This window comes from Semicossyphus pulcher, unplaced genomic scaffold (genome assembly GCF_022749685.1).
Source record: "Semicossyphus pulcher isolate SPU_LCO1_2020_fin unplaced genomic scaffold, fSemPul1.0.p SCAF_8, whole genome shotgun sequence".
Taxonomy (NCBI): Eukaryota; Metazoa; Chordata; class Actinopteri; order Labriformes; family Labridae; genus Semicossyphus; species Semicossyphus pulcher.
In genome coordinates, this window is record NW_027211759.1 from 4,962,353 (window position 1) to 4,983,459 (window position 21,107).

Below are 21,107 nucleotides of genomic sequence, written 5' to 3' on the forward strand. Positions count from 1 at the left end.
TGACTTGAGACTTACTTGAGACTTCAGGAGAAACCGGGGTGCAGAAAAGTCAGAGTTAGAGTTTTACATTTCAAAAGCTAATCAGCAGCTCATTAGATTATTACTCTTCCATGTTGTGATTTAACGCAGTGATAAAAAGTTGTGTCTGATGAGTGAAAGATGCAGAAGAAGCTGATCACAGCCGGTCAAAGCCTCCCAGTCACGAACAGGTTTCATATGAAACATTACAGCAATAAACCAGCCAGAGATAATGCTTGGAAAGTGGCTGTCAAAGCATACTTTGTTATATTCATTATTTGGACAAGGTTATTACAGAGTCTTCAACAATATGATTGAGCTTCTCTTCAGTTATTAAATTCAGGGGCCTGCGATCTATAGAAGGCTCCTCTTTCTGTAGATGGTATCTAATCATTGGATCATTGGTCATTACATATAGATGGATCTGTGAGGCCTTTGCAGGGAGTTCTAATGAAAAAAGGTACCATAGCTCATAGAATAATAACTCAAACACAAGATCCCTCTCCATGGCTTTAAGTACATGTTTAAACAATTAAAACTATGAGTGATTTTTTGAGAACAGTCTGGATAAACCCCTTCTTTTGGTCCTGACCACAGTCTGTATAAAAAGATGGACGACATGACAGTCATTGAACTTTCCATAACCGTGAATATCCGCTTCAGACCAACACAAGAAGCAGTTCTGCTGTTAAACAAGCTGACATGTGGGATCAAGTTAAGCGTGTGTTTTGGTTAGCGGAAGTGGCTACAGCGGCTCCACCCACCGATCTCTACTGCACAGACTCTGGCTCCAAAAAACATCACCAGCACAAGATGGCAGCGCCTGCCTCTGGGGTATTTTGGCTTCGATTTTGTACAATGAGAGTACATGGAGACGCGCCGTCCATCTTTATATACAGTCACTGGTTCTGACCCCTCGTTTGAAAGCCACGGCCCTTGTCAACCATGACCTGCTTTGTTTGGATCACAACAAGGAAACTAGTCCTTTTGAAAATAGCTGTCTTTTCATTTAAAAATATCAGAGGCAAAACCAGACGTACAACAAGTTGTGTACAAGACTGCTGTCTGCCTGTTGATGTAAATGTAGATTCAGACCCACAGAAATCATCCAAACCTCCTCCAACCTTTCATGTTAGAGATGTTTACGCAATTTCTTCCTTCCCGATTCCTCGACTTGAGAATCGGCAATACAGAGTTCCCTTCTGATACAAGTGCGATTAAAAAATATCTATATTATTCATCCAAAAACACTGATTGTGGACCTTTTGCAAGCTTTGACCTACACTTAATTCTCTACTAGAACCAGACTATTTTAGCTTTTTATCATTGCATCATAATCTAACTGAAAACTGATTTTCTTTGACTGGCAAACTTGCTGATATCTCATATCAATTTAAGGCGGTATCAGAGGCCAATACTGATACTGGTATTGGTATCAGCCATTCTAGTTCATGTATGTCAATCAGCTTTCAGACCCAGCATGTAACCTCCTGGCTAGTTCCCTTAAACATGGGTCCACACACACTTTCCCAGTCCCTCTCTCACAGACACCATCACACTGACTTCCTCCTCTTCCCGAACACGTTGTTGATGAGCTTGGCCATCGACTTGGAGCCGCTGTAGCGCCGTCGGTCGGCTCTGTACTTCAGGTGCTCCATCACCTGCCGGATGAGTTGGGTGAACAGGTTGGCGATGTCCTGGTAGCTCTCGGCCGCCGAGACCTCCTGGAAGTGGCAGCGGTTCTCCTGAGCCAGGCAGCGGCCCTCGTCCTCGCGGACCTGCCGGGCGTGACACAGGTCCTGCTTGTTACCGACCAGACACACGGGAACGTCCGCCTCCCTGAGATGAGATGGAGAGGATGAGGAGGCCAGTAAAAGCATCAGTTTCCAGCATCAGATTGTATGTTAAACCTCTTCAACTGTCTCTTTTATTTTGTATTAAAAGCTCCAAAGGTTTAACGATTAATCATTAAGATAAGATAAGATAATCTTTATTGAGGCCTTGAAGGCCACTGTGCTGCCTCTTCTAATACACAGTCTATGATTATTTTATTGTCTACGCTACTCTGATTGGAACCATAATGTACAACATGATCATCACGCTATTTTGAAGATGTTCTGAAACTAGTGTTTGTGACCATTAGAAGAGTTCAGAGAAGTTCTCGGTTCCCAGATAACCAGACGTCCACGATTGGCTCCGGCTGACGGTCGCTTTCCTTTTCAGACTGTTTGCTTCATCTGAGCGTCGAGTTTGTTTCTTTTTCTTTGGATTTTCACACAGAGACAGACAACCTTTCACGCTCACGCTCACACATACGGACAATTTAGAGTCACCAATGAACCTAACTAGCATGTCTTGTGACTGTGGGAGGAAGCCGGGGTACCTGGAGAGAACCTACGCATGCACCGGGAGAACATAGATTCGAACTGGGATTCAAACTAGGAACTTTCTATAGCTGTGGGGCGACAGCGCTAACCACGGCACCATCATGCAGCTGTTGTTTAGCTTCAATAAATATTTGTGAGAAGCAGATGCAGAAAGGACACAAAAACAGTACTTATATAGAGGATGATTCACCATCTGTATTTTATTCATATACTTAACTAAATAAAGTTCTGAGTTGTTTGAGCAAAAAGCCAAAATTCCCCAAACCTTCCTTAAAAAAGTATTCTGTTTCTATTTGGCTAATTGCGTTGATATACACGCTCATAAACACACAGTCCTCGTCTCCATTAAGACTCCCTCATCTCCTTTTACACTCACAAACATGTCCCTGACTCCATAAATCTCTTCCCTCCTCATTATTAGGAGGCTTTGGCACATGGCAGGCCGGCTGATAAATGCTTATTTTCCAGCAAACCAAATCTATTAGACGTCTGTAGGTTTGAGAGTTCATATCTAACTTATCAAAGAGTTTCTATTTGTTCCTCGATGGCTTTTTGTTACATGAGGTATTCGCCTCAAGAAAGACATTCATTTTAACTGATAATGTCAGACTTAGTTCAATTTTAACACATTCTTGACATTGTTTTTACTTCTAACCCCGAACCTGAGTGATGTAAGCCCCGTATGGCACATAAGTCACAGGATAATATTTAGCCTCAGCGCAGGATACGGCTCACGTTACATCATCCAGCTCAAAGTTTCTGGAGATAGTTTGAAACAATAAGCCAGCAGCTGCTCTGATCCCCCGTGTCTAAACTTTCTAAACTCCGGCTGTGCTTTGCCAAAGTCTTTTCAGAATAAAACACCCTCACTGTGGTTGTTCTGACCCTTTGCAGTTGTCCATACGCGCCTCCCGAATCTGCCGCAGGATGTTCTTGGCGTTGATGAAGGAGGTGAGGTCGCTGATGTTGTACACCACCACGAAGCCATCTGCCCAGTCCACCGGCTCCTCCAGTATACACCTGGCCTCCGAGCTCTGCCAAGGACACCACATGCTTTTATTTTGGTATTGCATGTTAAATTCAGGTTCCACAGTTTGTTAGGCATACGGCTTGTTTTTACTGAGATTCAACCAGAGCTGAAAATGTTCCGTCTGCAACTTTTATTTGGTAGATTTTTAACTAAAGCTGCATTTCCACCAAAACTAGCTGCAACTTTCAGTCTCAGGAGCTTCTTTTAAAATGGACTAAAAAGTTCCTCCAGCCCATCGTTGTCTGCGTTTCCTCCACGGTTTAAAGGCCTGTGAGGATTGGACAAATTATTCTGCTGAGGTGTAAAAAGTTACACCTTTTTCACAGAGGTTACACCCATGCCATTTTTTAATCAATATAAATTGTCACAGCTTTATAACCCTATTTGTTTTAACAAATGAACATTGTCTAAATAAGCATGACAACACATCCAGACAGTTAAACCACTTGATGGTCTGAATGCTGCAAGTACTCGACCAATCAGAAGAGTTCAGCTCTGAAAAGCCCGCCCCCAAAAGTCTGTATGCTCAAAAAGCGTTACCCCTGGAGCGGGGACCTTTTTGGGGGTGTTTTCAGCAGTTACCTCTTCAACAACAAACTCCAGACTGACTTTTTAATACCAAGGCAACACCTTTTATATCTGAAGCCCTACACACTGGCCGTTTATTAATTACAGATTTTTTTACAATATAAATCTTGAGCATGAGCTTTTAAACACATTTATTCCAACCAAGACAACATAATTTGTGTATTATATTGATGGAACGAACCAAAAAAGTGACAATATGCTGTTGTAAAGGCGCGGCATATCCAGATATTTAAAATCCGGAAATTGAATGGCTCAATTTCGGTCACCAAACTCGCGTACGGGACATGGCAGCGTTAATATGCAGCGCACCTCACGGTAAGCTGACAAAGGCTGTATAAATGTATGCACAGGTAAAGTGTGCACCCTTGGTCGTGCTACAGAAACGGAGATGGGAAGAAGGATAACGGTGAGGTCTTCTGGTTGATTAGAGACGCTGGTGGAGAGGGAAGTTTGGTATGTGTATGTGTGTGTGTGTGAACATAAAGTTCCCAAAACTTGGTTCCACCACCTGGTCCCAGTGGTGGAAAAGTACTTCCAAAGTTCCTCCAGAAGTCCCTCATCTCTGGGTAAAGTTCCTGCAGTGGTAACATACTTTTTCTTTTGTGGTTGTTTCTAATGGCACTACAAGGTAATGTGTGCGGGGATATAAAACCTCAGGCTGCTCTCAGCTTTTTGATCAAAGAGGTGTTTCTAACGAGGGCATAAAAGAAGCTATTTAAGGCGACACTTTTCATTGTACTCATTACACCTTAGTGTATTATAATATGATTTGTCCTGTTACCACCAGAGCAATTTTCACTGCTGTTTTTGTCCCCCTGAAGAGCACCAGACTGCAGACACGTGCAGAGTGAGAAATAACGACTTCATGTGACCTTGAGGAGACAAAAACAGTGTAGGAAGGACAATAGGCCTGAGGACACGACTGAACACTGTAAAAACCCACTTGCACCTCTCTCTTTATTGACTCCATAGCTTCTTTAAGCGGTGCGGGTCAGAAGGGCAGGACTTGGACTGTGTTTTTCATGAAAGGGCGAGCTTTATCCGACAGAGACAATGAGCGGCTCTTGTTCTGCTGAGCCGAGGGGGTATTCCAATAAAATCCTACCTCTGCAGTAAAAGGCCTCCCAGCTCTTGAAGGGCAGTAAGCAGGTCATATGGCTCTATTCTTCAAAGAGACAGCCGTTTGGCACACATCACCTCGGGATATTCTCATAAAGCCCGTAGATTCCAAACCTTAAGTGCCGTATGGATTGAGCACGTGCCGGCTAAAGGTAATCATCTGATCAGGGTTCATTCAAGGTTGTGGGCATGAGCTGCAGCTGCCCAAAAACAAAGGTTTTTACGGCTGTTTCGTGATAGAAGAAATTATTAGGTTTGGATTCAGAAAATTCTACCATACTTGGGCTTTAAAAACTCTTTGGACCGCTGTGAATAAATCTAAAAATGATGCTGAAAATAGAAGAGCTCCTCTTTTCCCTTGCAGTAGGATTTCTTCCAACGCTGATGATTTATCGACATCGTCTCTCGCAATAATGATACGATAGGTAAAATAAAGATTGACTGGAGTCTGATAATCATAAGTCAAGTAAAACTCTGACATATAAAGCCTTCATATTGATGGCTCTATTGTATTTTCTTGAAAAGAAATCATCCGTCTCAGATTCTCATTTGTTTAACTTATCTTTTCTAAGAATCAGCGCGCAGGAAGGGAGGAAGACAGGAAACCAGAGAACTCAAATTAGGAAATGTTTGGGTCTGACGGCGGCGGCTCTGCTTTTCTAATAAAAAAGTTCTGGAATAAGTTTCGTTATTCGGAGTGTTGGTGATGTGATGTACCTGAGAGCAGGGGTCAAAAACCTCCAGATTCAGCTGCCTGCCATCGATCGAAAGCCTTTTGTGGTACAAGGAATCTGAAACGAGGAATAAAGCAGTGAAAAACACAACAATCAAATTTAACTAAAATATTGATTGATGGTTGAATTGATACAAACACGCTGCACAATTTCATTTTTCTCTCCTTGTTTAGTTTTTAAGATCGTTTAAGTCCTGAGTTTGGTTTTAGTTTGTAAGTTCTTGCCTCATGTGTCCCATGTCTTGTTTTACTTCCTGCCCTTGCGTGTTTCCCTCCGGTTTGATTGCCCTCATTAGTTTCACCTGCCAGCCTGGCCTCTCCTACCCACACACCTGTTGTACATTTCCTTGATCAGCTCAGCAGCCTACAGCCAGCCAATTTTCTTTGCTCTCTTGCAGTCTGTTCATTGCGTGTGTTTTCCTTGCTTTGGATGATAGCCTGTTTGTTCTGCTTTTTGTCCCTGGACCTGTTTTGTTGTAATGCCCACCTGCCACATCCGGACTGTGTAAGCGTCTTTGGCCCAATCCCAATCTCCACACTCACGGACTCACGGACTTTGAGGCGCGTTCCCGGTAAGTGCGTGAGTGCTTAATGCTGTCCCACTGTCAGATCAGCGAGTGTGTGAGGGCTCTGATGCGGACTTTACAACACCAAATTACGGACTTTCCGTGAGTCCGCATATCTGCAATCTGTCCTGTGGGACTTACCCAGGGTTCATAGCGAATTTGGTGACGTATACAAACGTGATTGTCCTGCCCCGCACTAAAGGTAAACAAATGTTCGTACATTGAAGTAGTATTCAATAAAGTTTGAACAAATGTGAACAACGCGAGCATGGACGGTGATGGGAACTGCAAATACGTTTATCTGTAAGTGACAACAATTAAATATTAACATTAATTAAACATTAATGCCTTTCTGACTTTTAATAGTTTGTTAAATAAAACGTATCTTATCTTAAAATATGTAAACACTGTAAGACACACAAATACATGCTGCAGGTCGGCTTTTTTCCTTATTAGATTTAATGGCCCATTTGGTTTCCAGGCAACGTGTGATGCCATGATCGTGCGTCCCATTCCTCATGTTTATGCAGTTCTCAAACCCTCGTGCTCTCGCGCACTGCACACCTGACGCCATTAAAGTCCGTGAGTGTTCAGTGGTTAGGCTTTAGGGTGGAGATTGGGATTGGACCTTTGTTTTAGTAAATAAATGTCCCTTAATTTTGCACCTGCCTGTGCTCTGTGCGTGCATTTGAGTCCAGTTTCTCTGCTCTCCTTTGATTTGTGACAGTTTTTTTTTAATTTAAAGCTGCATTTATCAACAAATTTAGTATTTTCAATTGATTAATTGACTAATATGGAAAGAGTCACTTGAACGTACAGACCCACAGATAACTATTAGCTGTCTCTGCAGATCTCCACAGCTCTACACAAGCATTTTAGCACCTTTTTTAAGGTCGTTGTTATGGTTTCCTACCTGCAACTTTAATGTTTTGTCATTAAGTGGAGCTTTAAGCAGCTAAAGAGACAGATATTTACTTCTAGAGTTGTTTTTAGAGTAAAGTAGAGCTAAGACGAGATTAAATATGACTAAAATTCATAAAATGGCCAAAAAGAAAAAAAGGCGAATGTGTGCTAAATTGTGTGCTAACACTTTAGCCGCAACTTTACAAGGTGAAAATATTACAATGTTGTTTTTAGTGTGTTTCATTGATCCCAAGAGGGGAAAAACGGTCATTAATGCAACTTTATTTGTATAAAATGTGATATACATGCACAACAAGAAGCTGGAGTGTGTAATTAACTATTAATCTTTGTAACTAAGTTCAACTTTACTATTTTAAAAAGGTTAGAAGGTGCTTTATATCAAGCGACAGGACACTGAGAAAAACCAAAACACAAAGAACGTACAGTATCTGAGTTCGTATACAAGCAACCCTTGAAAATAAAGAAACTAAAGAAGTAGTACAGCTCTCAACATTTTGAATTATTCTGAAAACATCGAATGATCATTCATCAAATCTGGAAACACTTACTGGCGTTTGAGGCATATTCTCCGATGAAGCGCCTGGTCAGGAACCGCACCAGGACAGCTGCAGGAAACAGATGAAATGAAAACCAGCAAAATAACTCGTGGCACCATTACCCTCTCATCCCTCACAGGTGGCAGCACTGCGGGTAAAAAGACCCTCATGCACTCCTGCAGGCTCAGCGTGCTGCCAACAGGCTGTGGGATTGGAGCGGTGAAACTGTAGCCTCACATTAAAGAGGCTGTGTGGCTTTTCTGGAAGACCTGTGAGCATATTTGGCAAGCTGCATGGTTATATTCCCCCCTGCTTCACCTCCAGACTGTGAGATTCTTGTAAAATTGCAGGTTTTGGTCCCACCGACAATCAGTTTCAATTAAAGTCTGAAGTTATAAGTGCTGAAATCTAGAGGCTTGTTGCTGATGGTGGTCACAGGCCTCGGAGGGGGATTAAATTTCGGCTACAGGGTCTCACAGATATGGACACAAGTATGCATGTATTTGTATGAGGAGTAGTAGCACGAGCTAGTCATGTATTGAGATTATTCAACACATAGGACTTTAAAGCCTTTGGAAATTTCATTTGAGACAGTAAAGATGCATTTATGATAAAGTTGAGAGACGTATTCAGCATCCTCAAAAATCTGAATGCAAATAAACCTCAATAACTTAGTTAAAAAATGACTCATTTAGCTGTTTAGACCATCTCATAAAGCTGTGAGGGCGTGCTCAATCACATCTGACTTGCCTTGCGCACTACAAGGGCGCACCAGAAAATGAGACGAATCAAAGCTAACGTTTAGGGCGGCACAGCGCTGAGTCAGAATCAGAGGAGGAGGCAGAAACCATATGAAAAATTTTAATTCGACTTGTCACTAAATGTTGAGTTACAAAATGTTTTACTATCCATATCATAGTTAGCAGTTAGCATACACAATGCAATGTTAGCTGAGATGCCCCTATTTGTTCCCAAAGCTAAGAATGCAACGCTAAATGATAGCTCTGTTATGTTAGCTAGTGCTGTAAGTATGACACAGATAAACTTCCCTCAAGATCCAATGCTGGAAATGGATCTAAAACAGAGTAAATTCTGGAAGCTGAAAAATAGACAACCGCAGGTCAATGCTTAACACCTGTGGTCGTTACTTCTCACTTGTTGATTAAGCTAACGTAGGATGTAATCAGCTGAAAGCTTTACCTATAATTGGTTTGTAGATTTAATTTAACTTAAATATCTAAGCTTAATCACGCCAAATTCAAACCCAGACAACAGTTTACAGGGACTTAAATATTCTAATATATATTCAAAAGACAATATTCCCACTGATGAAAGCCTTTGCATTTGCTGTATTACAGTCTGGGTGTCTGTGGCGACATTCGCAGATAAAATCACAGGCTGCGCCCAGTTAGTGACGCGTTTTCCATCACCCAGCAGTGGTTGGTCTGCCAGAGAGGGTAGGCGGAGCTAAGCGGCTGCTTTTCCTGTCTCTGCAAGTGTTGCGAGTAAACAGTAATCTACTATGGCTGAACAAAGAAAGAAAAGATGGATGACTACAGATACAACTTCAACAAGAAGTGAAAATCCAAAGAAAAAGAAACAAACTCGACGCTCAGATGAAGCAAACAGTCTAAAAAGGAAAGCGAGCAAAGCAGCCAGGAGCAGAACAGCATGTAAAACAGACACACATGCACATGAAGCCCTCAGAGGTTACAACATCCCCACAGTAACAGCTCTGCCTCACTCCCAGGCCGCGAGAATGGAGACGTCCCATTGTTTTATGAAGTCTGAACACAACACCGAGCCAGTCAGTCTCAAGCAGCAGCAGAGAGAATGAATACAGATAAATGCAACAAGGGTCCTATAACTCCCTCTGCTCTGCTTAAACAGCACTTTTCACTGAATAAAACCTGGAATGTGGTCACGTAAACTGCTGAAAGTGTTGGAAACTACGTGGAATCTTTGGAAGTTGTTCAGCTCGTAATACAGATCTTTTTCATAATTATTTCTTATGTAAACAAAGAGTAAGTGGCCCCAACTGTCGGAGCCGGACTCAAGAGCTTGAAGGAGATAATTACAACATAAACAGACCCAGTGGAGGAGAATTTAACTCCCCTAAAGGTAGAGCTCACTGACTGACAAATCAAACCTTGTCATACGTTGTGTTTAACCTTTTTCCAGCCTTGAAATGAGCTCTTTGACAGATGAGTTTTAATTTAGCAAAGGTCTGTTAAAGGCAGGGATTCCCTAGAGGCAAACATAATATTATTCAGGTATTTTGGTAATATGAAAATAAAAGCTACGGTCTGTTACTTCCTGTCTGTTACAACCATGCAGCTGTATTGTTAAATGGCAGCTTAATCAGTTAAAGTTAGCCTAGCTTAGCCAACAGGCTAAATTAACTTCGCTAGATGTTAAGGTAAGTTTGACATCTTCATATTTGAGAGACAATGTGATGTGGTTGAACCCTCTGGGGGGGAAACAAGTGGCACCTTATTTCCCACATGGACCTTTTAGTCAACAACAACAACAACAACGTGCTCTGCTGCCAGTTAAATACGAGACAAAAGATGTGTTTTTCCCAGGTTAGACTGGCACTTATTTACCTCATTATCCCCTCTTCTTCTTCTGCAAGGGTTTTGTTGCCCCAGGCTGAGGCATTAGCACCACGTACTGTTAATCTCAATGAACCACTTCCATCCATTCATTATCTATATACCGCTTATCCTGTTCAGGGTCGCAAGGGGAGCTGGAGCCTGTCCCAGCTGTCATTGGGCGAGAGGCGGGGTACACCCTGGACTGATCACCACCAGTCAATCACAGGGCTGACACACAGAGATAGGCTGTGTTCGAAATGCTATACTAAAGCAGCAGTACGTACCGATTTGGCTAAAATGTAGTATGTAGTTTGCAAACAAAAGCAAAATGTGCAGTATGCAAAAAATACCCGGATGTCGTACTGATTCTGAGAAAATCTCCAGTTTGCATCGGACCAGTCTACCTCACCTACTGTATCCCACAATGCAAAGCGCTGGAACGTCATAACGGCAGTTAACATGACGGACAGTAGCAGAAGAGGAGAATGGTGCGCGATAGGTAAAGAAGCAGCTGTTTGCTACTGCCGGGCTGTTGTTTACTTCTGCTTTCCAAAACTGGAAACTACATTTGAACAGCTTCATACTACATATTACCACCGAACGCAGAATGTAGTATACAGTATGCAGTATATAATATATGGCATTTCGACCACACAGCCCAACAACCTTTCACGCTCAAGTTAGAGTCGCCAATGAACCTGAGGAGCATATCTTTAGACCCGGAGGAAACCCACGCATGCACGGGGAGAACATGCAAACTCCACACAGAAAGGCCCCCCACGTCCGAACAAGGAATCAAACTAGGAGCCTTCTAGCTGTGAGGCGACAGCGCTAACCACTACACCACCGTGCAGCCTAACATCCGACAAGCTACATTTACCTAATTGATTGATAATTAGCCTTAGAGGAAAGCTGCCTTCAAACAGCAGTGTCTCAGTGGAAACAAAACAAGTCTCCGTCATCCACGGGAGAAAAACGCACTGAGGTCCTCAGGAATTTGTTTCTATTGGATCGTTTTTAATTGGTCTTTTGGGTCCGCTTGTATTGGCAATAAAAACTGACGCTTTTAGGTGTATTACATCCTCTGTCTGATTGGAGTCTGGATCAAAACGGTTGAGCGGAAACAACAGATCAGTTTTGTAAATTAAATGTCAGCACTTATTTATCGAAGGCGACTGCATATCAAATCTTTTCCAACAGTTATTGGAAACACAATGACTTAAAGTCTCTCAGAATAAAAGTTCAGCTGACTGAGAGCAGTGACACACGTTAATCCAAAGGTCAATCCACTTTGGGAGTAAAAGAAAAGTATGTCATAAGTGGGATTTCATTAATAGAGCTGCAAGATGTGGTGTGTTTGTCTTACTACAGTCTGAGCAGTCTTCTGAGAGATTCTGGAAATAAAAAAGTTTTTAACCTGAACACATTAAAACCCTGTCAAAAAAAGAAAAACCCCAAAGGTTAAAAAGCCCAGAAACCAGATGTCATGACACGGTGTCATGCTGCTTTTTCTCAGACCAGCTCAAGACATTGTACTTGAGCTGTTTTACATCTGTAATTCAACATACAGTCACTGCTGATTGGTGAGGCCTCTGATTAGACTTAATCCTGTTATTTTAGAGACGCAGAGGTGACGGCATTCGCAGGTAATCAAATAGAACTGCAAACAGAATCAACAAGCTTGAGTTTCAATTTGAAGGTTTGCAAGTTATCTGGAGAAAAGTGCAAGGAGCAGCCAATTGGTGCACGAGATGATCAGAAGAAACTTTATCTGCAAGCGTTTTAAAAACTGATAATGACTTAAATGTCTTGTAGAGCTTCTCCAGCGTACCTAGATGCTCCTTTTTTTCTGATCTAAATGATTGTAAATCCATTATCTTTGTTTTTATTGGACTGTCTGATCAAACTGAGCGTGCCACCTTGAAGTCCAGGAATTCAATGGACATTCTTATATATTAGGTTCATTGATAAAAGTAGGAAAGGATGAAAACAGCTAAGTTGTTAGTTGCATCCTGTGATTGTGGTCCAAACTAGGGATGCACAATATTAGAGGCACATTATCAGAATCTGCAGATTCTGGCAGATAATTAAGTTTCCAAAACGGAGACTTGATGTTCTCTGCAATTAGTTGGGAAAAAACAATATATATCCTAGCCTAATATATATCAGTATCGAAAGGGTTAAAGGCAAAAAGGGTTGGAAAATATCGGCATATCGAATATCGTGCATCCTTAGTCCAAACACATTATTTGAAACATCGACGCCTAATGCAGCAATGACGGCAACTTTTCATGCAGGTTATAAACCACTTTTTTTGGTATTTTGACTCAAACATGTCTGGAACTGTTGTAAAGTGTTGCAATATTCTGAATAAAGAAGTTTTCAGAGCCTAAAAATCGGCATTTTAAACGCTGTCTGTTTCAAGCATCAGCACAAAAAGCAACTCTAACTCAGAGATGTTAAGTGAAGAACCACAGGTATTTGTTCTTCAGCTGTTGGAAATAAAAAACCCTCCCGGCCGCTCACCTGATTTCCCAGCCCCCTGGCTCCCCAGCAGGGCCAGCTTGATGTCGTTCATGCCTGTGCTCTGTCAGCTCCTCAGCTGTCTTCCTGCCTGCTGCTCTGTGTTGTATCTGGGCTCTGGGTTAGCGTCGGCTCACTAAACGCTCCTTACAGTCCGGGCTGGATGTGAGTACAGGACGGCCCCCCTCTCCTCCTCTTCAAAGGCACTTTTTAAAGCCGAAGGGAGAGGAGAGGAGAGGAGGGGGGAAACAAGCGCCCCCTTCTTCTCTCTCTTCTGTCTGTGTGCCAAACTCTCTTCTACGCTCTCACACCTCTCTTTTCTCTCTCTTTCTCCTGTATCCAACAAAGCTCTCTCTGCCCTCTTTCCCCCTCTCAATCCATCTGTTTTCCTGCTCTCTTTCCTCTCTCGCTCCCATATATCTCGCTTTTCTGTCCCCCCCCTCCTACAGAGAGGTTACTTTAAGGTCAGGGCTGACTAAAGCTATTGTGCTGTTCCAGCTCTGGCACTGTAACTGTAGTCCGGCTGCCATCTACGGACATTAGTGTAATTATTCATACAGTTATGTTATGGAGGCCCATTCCCACCAGGAAAACAAAAGATGAATTGATGAAATGATACGAATGGAAAATATAAAAAAAACACTCATTCATACTGAATGTTTGTGCAGAACTTTAAAGCTCCTGTAAGAGTTTTTTCTGGCTGGTTATAAAACAGACTGCAAATAATACTGATGCCTCTATAGGAGCTACAAAAGCAACGAGACCATCAGAGAGACGATTGGCTGTTTCTGTATCATTCAGTCAGTTTGTAATAGTTTGAAATGTTTCTTGCAGCAGCAGAACACAGTTTGTGTTTGGTGTCTCAGCTCCGACCTCATCACTCCTCCAGATTTATTTTACATGCAGACATTTGAGGAGTGATGAGATAAAAGCCTGCAGGTGGATGCTGGGGTGGTGGTGGGGCTGACTGTACTGTATGAGCGCAGCACTGGTGCAGGGCAGCGGTGGCAATGACAGAGCAGAGGGAGAGACCGGAAATCTTGCAGCTTAAGACCGCCAGATTGGGAGGAAGTGTTTGTCAGGTGATTGTGGAGACTGATGCATGTCAATGTATGAAATCAGTGCAGCTCCAGTTGCCTGCCTGAGCTAGCTCGCAGGAGTTGCTCCATTTTTTTTAATGCCTGTAACTACGTCCCCGGGTCGGTGGCAGGCGAGGGGATGAAAAAGACTTCTGTGACCTCACCTAAAAATCAATAGTGGTATCGATTGTACGCTATATTTGAATAATTCACCACGTTTCAATTTTCAGTAAGAAAGCCTCTTTATTTGGCACTACTTTGTGTGGACCGCAACATACGGCGTACGGTGTCAGATCAGCTGTTTGTCTCAGTGGTTTGTAGAAGAGACAACAAACAAAAGTAAATACATGGAAACAACAAAGTGCCGTTCACGGTGGGGACCAGAGGACATTGTTTTCCTTCATGCCGTGAAGGCATCCTTATAAGTGGATAAATTAGGTGTGGAAATGACCCTAACTGCAGCGGCATATAGCATAGCATCCGTGCCACCCCGGCCGGTTTCTAAACACCGGGGCCGTGCTGACCGGCATCCACAGTATGTACACTTACTATTGATAAGTATCTCATACAACCACACTTCAAACAAACCAAACTATCCCTTTTTTAAGGGATACGTTTTTTATCTGATTTTTCTGGGGGAGTTTTTGGCAGAAATGGGCTCCCATATAATTTATTTGCTTTGTGTCATTTAAATGAAGAAACCTGCATTGTTACTTCCCCAGGTGGTGGACTTGTTGTTGACCTCTCTGTGATAAGATCTGGCAACTTCCTGCTGACTCAATCGTTAAAAACGTTCAGGCTTCTGGGAAAGTCATTTCATTGAAATGGTTCGATGTATTTTCACTAAGAAGAAGGCGATGATATGATCAGGAAAACATTCTGATTATGGAACTTTTCATGCGTGCAATCACAGCTCGCCACACTGAAGTAATATAGTAAAAATGAGGCCTTATAGTAGTAAAAGAATGAGAGCTCCATATATAAAACCAGATTAGAGCGTCAGTCAGACATCAAACTAAATCGATTCCTTTGTTTCCTGCAGCTCCAGGCACCACACAGAACATGGCACGTGCAGCCAATAAATCATCCTCCAGTAGCTTCGATTTCACACACACCAACGTCAGCCGGCAGAACGAATACTCTTTAGACTAAAACCACATTTCTGTCCCCCCTGACCCTCTCGCATGCTCGTTCTGGGCATTTCAGGCCCACGTCCCAGGACTTTATTTGATCTGGTATCTGTGTGCGTGCAAAGTGAGTGACCCTCTTCCAAAAGTAAGTAAGTTAAATTTTACCCTCGCCTTTATAGAGGGCTGTCATGACTTGGCTGCACTTGTGTTGGTATTAACGCCATTTCACTAAAAGCTGTTTTAAGCCTTCATTCTGGGTTGTTTTAGTTTGTTTACATACTTTCTTTATGATTATAATAGTTGGACTGAATTGTCTCAGATTAGGGATTTCCGTAGTCTAATTCACTGTAACAGAACATACGCAAACATGGCTTTTACATCATGCTGTGAAGACGAGATACTTTAACATATGTTAATCTTTGCATCACGAAAGCTGTCAATCAATATGAGAATGTTAAAATGTATTTTTTGGAGTTAGGGCGGACCTTTCTTGTTGTTGTTTCATGAAGTTGGACTTTTAAATTCCTTAAAACCAAAGCTGTAATGATGAAATGAAAACAGCCTGACCACATTTTGTGCATGCAAATCCATTCATAATGCAAAGCGTGCAGACGGAGGAGGCTCCTGAGATGTTTACCAAAGCCTGCTCTTTTCCTTCAGTGATGTTCAAATATAACATACTCGGCAAATCAGCGTGCACAAGGTGAAATAATTGGTAACAGATAACCTAAAGTTGCTTAAGTTCAGATGAGGACAGAAATCAACAGCTAGTATCTTAAATTCTTGACTTGCTCATAATCAAAAGGAACTTTGTGAAAAGTCAAAATGTGATAAAATGTTAAACTGTTAACACTTTTACTTAGACAGTCTAAGTAAAAATTAGGAAACCGATTACTTTGGGAAAAGTAAGAACTTAACTGTGTCAAGTGAAATGATTGTTTAAAATGAACATGTGTTATTTGAGTAAGCTGTACTTTTTTAAAGATGTGAACGTACACTATAAAATCTGATAAGTTAGTTCAACTCAAACCATTTGAGGAAACCGAACTCTTTTATTTATTGTTAAAGGTTTAATAAGTAGGATTCTTTTCTTGCATTTTGTCAACAACAAATTCAAACTGGGCCCCTCCTCCTGGGCTCTTCGTCACCAGAAGCTCACTCTCACTCTCTCGTGCGAGAACACACCCACCCCGCCGAGCTAACACGGTTACTTTTGCGCTAGCATGCTAACTGCCAGTTAGCTTGTCCTAGCCAGTTTGAGGCACCTACCTGTCCAACAGAAAGAAGGCCAACTCTGCATCGCTCTGTCTCCATGTTCGCCGGTCTGAATGGGGCCCAGCTGCTAATTTGAACCACTCCCACACTCACCTTTGCGCTGTGATTGACTCAGAGAGCCACAACAGCAGCCCTCCTGAAAACGTCCTGTGCAAAGCAGAACAACAGAATAGATGCAGAGGGAAGGATCTCACAAGGGTCTGCACACACACTCACCAACACGCATGTAAAAGTGTATATTTTATTTTTTACCTTTAACCATTTATACCTTTAAGTGACTTAAATAAATTAAGCAAACCATACCCATTACATTCAGTGTATTGAACTTATCACTTAAGTAAGATGAACTTACTTCAGTAGTTTATCACAACTTAATACTCTCCTGTGTCGACTCATTTCAATTGAGGAAACCGATTACCTCAAACCTTTTAAGTTGCATTAACACAAAACAATTACTGTAAAGTTTGGTGTATAAGACACACTTTTAATACATTTTTAAAAATCTATTTATAAAAAAACGTCGCGTTTTTTTTCAATAGCTTCCCGGTCATGTGACCCAGTGTTCTCGAATCAATGTCAGATGTTAATACTCACTTGGACAAATAAGACACGCCTCATTACATTGGATTTAATTGCCGCTAATATTTTAGATATAATATTTTTATATAAAATTTTACGTTTTTTTTCAACGGACATGCGCCGTCATGATCGCAATTGCAGCTGCACCCTTACAACAATCAATGTTACCGTAGGCTGACCGCTACCACTAGCTACATTTGATTCAATGTCTTCTAGGGTACCAGTCCAGGGGAGAAAATGTGATGAAGTGCTCGCTAGGCTTTCCTTCAAGTGATGGAAATGTGATAATTGGTCCTATAGTGTGCCCTTTAAGTGGGACAAAAGGAGAAAAAGTGTCCTGCAGGGTGTCTTTCCAGTGGACAGTTATAATCATGCTAATGTCAATTCAGTCAGGTAAGAGTTTGAATCAGCCTTGAACACTGAAACACTTGATCTTTATGACCTCAATCAGCTGCATGCACTTTGTTCCAGAACAACATTATTCTCCAACAGTTTGAAAATCTTAATAAAATTGCTCTCTCTTTGTCAAAACATGCTGTTTTAATCAGGAAGAAAGAAATTCCTGAGTTTAACTTCCAAGGTGAGGACACGCAGGACGGCCCAGCCATCCATGGCAGCTTTTAATCAGGCAGAGAGGGGAAAACCGTTTCTCCTGAGCGGATCAACACGTGGCTGCAGAGGCTTTCACATGGGACGACGTCATGTGCCCACAAAACTACACACACCAAGAAACACATTATTCTCACCAGCTGCATACCACACACACACACACACACACACACACACAGAGTAAACCTCAACAAATCAACATCAAAGCGCACCACAACACATCAGCAGCATTATTACATAACGCTTGTGCACCAGGAATCTGTCTGGAAGTGTTTCTGTTTATTCTTAGTAAGATTATCTGCCACGTATGACATGGGAAACGTTATGTTGAACTATTTCATAATGGCCGTCAGCCAAACAGGAGATGCCATTTCAAAACTAGATGGTTGCTGTTTCTGAATGTCATTATAAATTAGGTGGGTCGCCTTATACATTTTCCAGAGATCCATGAACAAATACTCATCAGCAGTTGTTATTTACCAGCTTGTTCTATTTCCCATGCCAACGCTCTACTACAGACCTCTGCGGCTCGTGCTGAAGCTAGCCTTTAGCACCTGTATGAGACACACCAGGCTAACTCCAGTGTAAACTCATCCACAGCAATGTTAGACGCTTAGAGCACCTGCTCTTAGTTGCGTGGTAGAAATACTACTATGAAGTCTACTTAGGATGGCAGTCGGGGGCGATAAATGGACCCAAGAACACCAGACATCCACCCAGGACTCAGGGTTGTGAGTCCCATTTGAAACCAAAGTCAGTAACCCAGAGTTGTTTTTCCTAAACTTTACATTGTAAGATAGTCTTCTCCTTTACATAAACCTAACCAACAGACCATTTTGCATAATATGCATCTGTTAGAAAGGAAGTTATCAGACTATGGTGTAGCCAATACCTGGTGTATCTGTGCAATTATGTTTGTTTTGCTTTACTTTATTTTAGTTGGGAGTAATCTACATTGTTTATGGGTTGGCTTTATGATTTTGTGAAACTAAATAATACTGCATCAATGCCATGAGTGTAAAGAATGAAAATTTACTGAATAAATAGTTTGAAGCAATTGTTCATTTTAGCTTACTTTAGCCATCTTAGCTAAGCTTACCTTGGTAACATTGTGTAGTTTATAACTAAGCCTTACTAGCTTAATTTAATAACTGTTTTTAGCAGTGCACATACAAGCAGAGAAGATTGAGCGAAGCTGATTTGTTGCTTAGCTTACAGTAGTTCAGTTTTTTTCGTTTAGGGTAGCTAAGCGTAGCTTTTTAGCTAACCTGAAACATCCCAACTACTCCAATTTAGTTAATTGCTTAGTTTGTAGCCTAACCTAGCCGTAGCCTAGCTTAGTTTAACTTGAGTTAGGTATCTAGCCATGTGGTAAAAACAAGTAAATGTAAAATTAGAAGCAAAGTAAACTGGTGCGGCTTTAGTTCAGTGTGTCGTTGTAGGTTAGCCTTAGCTTAGCTCCCGTGGCATTAGCTATCGTGGCTTAACTAAGTTTATTTTGTGTCTTATCTTATCTTAGCCTAATTTAACTTTATAGTTTAAGAAGAAAATAAGTGAGCAATGAAAAAATCTGTGTAAACTGGGTAAGGCTTACTTATTTGTTTAGTATATTGTAACTTATTTTAGCCACCTAAAACAGCTTCACTTAAGTTTTTAAGCTAATTGTAGCTTAGTCTAGCATTAGGTTAATTTACGATAGCCTGTTTAACCTGACTGAAGTAAGTGATTTAGTTAGCCTATGTAATAAAAGCATAATTGTAAACAAAAACAGGTTGTGAATATAACATAAGAAGCACAAGCAGTCAATAGACGCAAATAAGACGCAAAGTAAATTGGGTGGCGTAGCATATATTTAGTAGTGGTACAAAAATGAATACAGGATGAGATACATAGAATCCCACTTAACTCAGCATTATAATTCTTAAAAAGAAAAGTTGACAATCCATCAAATAATTTCCATTTTGATGGAGGACGATGCTGGATGCTTTATTCCATGTAAAAGGTAGATGGCGCTGTTCTTCCTGTTCAGAATGTGTAAAAAAATAAACATTACACCAGCTGCAGATGACGAGTGAATACATGGAAAAATCACACTTAGGCCTGCATGTTTTTTTCTAGAAACCCAAACATTAAAAACCTTTTGATTTTGTTTCAGGAAATGTCATGATTTATGGAAAACGTGGTTTTAATCTTCAGCCACTTTCACAAACAGAGCATTGACTTGAGATGACAGCTATGGGTGAATTTGACAGAGGTGTCACTCGGTTTTTGTTCTGAGAAATCTACGTTAATGTGACTTTGATGGTTAACACTGCCCCTTTAAACCCCCAGGCTCATCCTTTACTGCCCTGTGCCAACATCTTGAACATGTTCTGTATTTAACCACTGTCCTCGGTGCGACAGGAACAGGTTGGATTGATAAAGTCTTCTTTTTCACCCCTTAAATAAGATTCCCAATTTTGGGCTTCAGAGAAGATGATTAAATTATGTTTTGAAAGTACTGAAGTTGACTCTGTGGTATTTGAGCTTATTATATTTTGTGTTTTATGGCTTTTAAAGCGTCCAAATCTCTTTGGCACCAAAATATGCTCAAATTAAATATGAAAAATGATGTGCATCATTATCTAGTTTTGAGTGTGATAACCAACAGCTTTTACAACAAAATACAGTCAGAAATAAGGTGAGATATGTCTTAACTTAGCCAACTTTCTAACCCATTACTACGATAAGATTTGGTCATAAAATGTGTATATTTTTTTCCCCAAGTTTGCTCTCAACACCATCCAAAGAAAACATCATACACTTATCCCAATTTCAGACACGATAAATCAAGAAAATAGTGCTTTAATGCATTAAATTAAGAAGACTGCAGTGAGTCTAAATAACACAAAGAGTAGCTACATATCTTGGCGGGCAGGTATACATCTTAAACAACAAAGTGAGATTGATGAAACTGTGTAATCACGGCATGCTCTTGAGTTTGTGCTTAACATTACATGTCGGTCTTATCTCTTAGAAGACGGCTGCAGCTGGAGGAGCGTCGGCCTTTTCCTCCCATTCCCTGTGCATTAGTGATTCACTGGGCTGCAGACAGTGAGAGTGCAGCTCCTTTTGATGTTCTTAAATGAAACATCTGCACATTACAACACAGAGGAAGAAGGCAGACATGTGACCGAGGTTTACTGGACTGGATGAAGTGGGTTTAAAAGACACAAGAGAGGAATAAACCTCCTTTGAAAACATCTCATGGTCAATTTCCTCCATTTTACTTGAACATTAGCCACAGGGCTGCTGGCTCCCTCTCATGTTTCTCTTTATTTCTTCAATAAACTGCAGACAATTTTAGATCCTGTTGTACGTACTCATAAATCAAAAACGTCATGCTGTGTTTTAATCTAGTACAGAGTGGGTTTT

At 41.3% G+C, this 21,107-nt stretch overlaps 1 protein-coding gene across 1 annotated transcript; it reads right to left on the reverse strand.

Annotated features, from left to right (window-relative positions):
* Positions 1 to 1,540: 1,540 nt before the first annotated feature.
* On the reverse strand, positions 1,541 to 13,386 carry rerglb (RERG/RAS-like b). The gene is made up of 5 exons (XM_069687123.1): positions 13,025 to 13,386; positions 7,914 to 7,970; positions 5,860 to 5,933; positions 3,291 to 3,439; positions 1,541 to 1,857 (listed from the first exon to the last, which is right to left on the reverse strand). Exons 1-5 carry the CDS (start codon positions 13,074 to 13,076, stop codon positions 1,572 to 1,574), a joined length of 618 nt encoding a protein of 205 aa, XP_069543224.1. The 5' UTR covers positions 13,077 to 13,386; the 3' UTR covers positions 1,541 to 1,571.
* Positions 13,387 to 21,107: the final 7,721 nt, after the last annotated feature.

Excerpts from the sequence above, each read along its gene's own strand:
- rerglb (XM_069687123.1), bottom strand. The coding sequence starts at position 13,076 with ATGAACGACATCAAGCTGGCCCTGCTGGGGAGCCAGGGGGCTGGGAAA. Across the intron at positions 7,971-13,024 it reads CCAGGGGGCTGGGAAATCAG|CTGTCCTGGTGCGGTTCCTG; the intron begins GTGAGCGGCCGG and ends TGTTTCCTGCAG. Across the intron at positions 1,858-3,290 it reads CGTATGGACAACTGCAAAGG|GGAGGCGGACGTTCCCGTGT; the intron begins GTCAGAACAACC and ends ATCTCATCTCAG.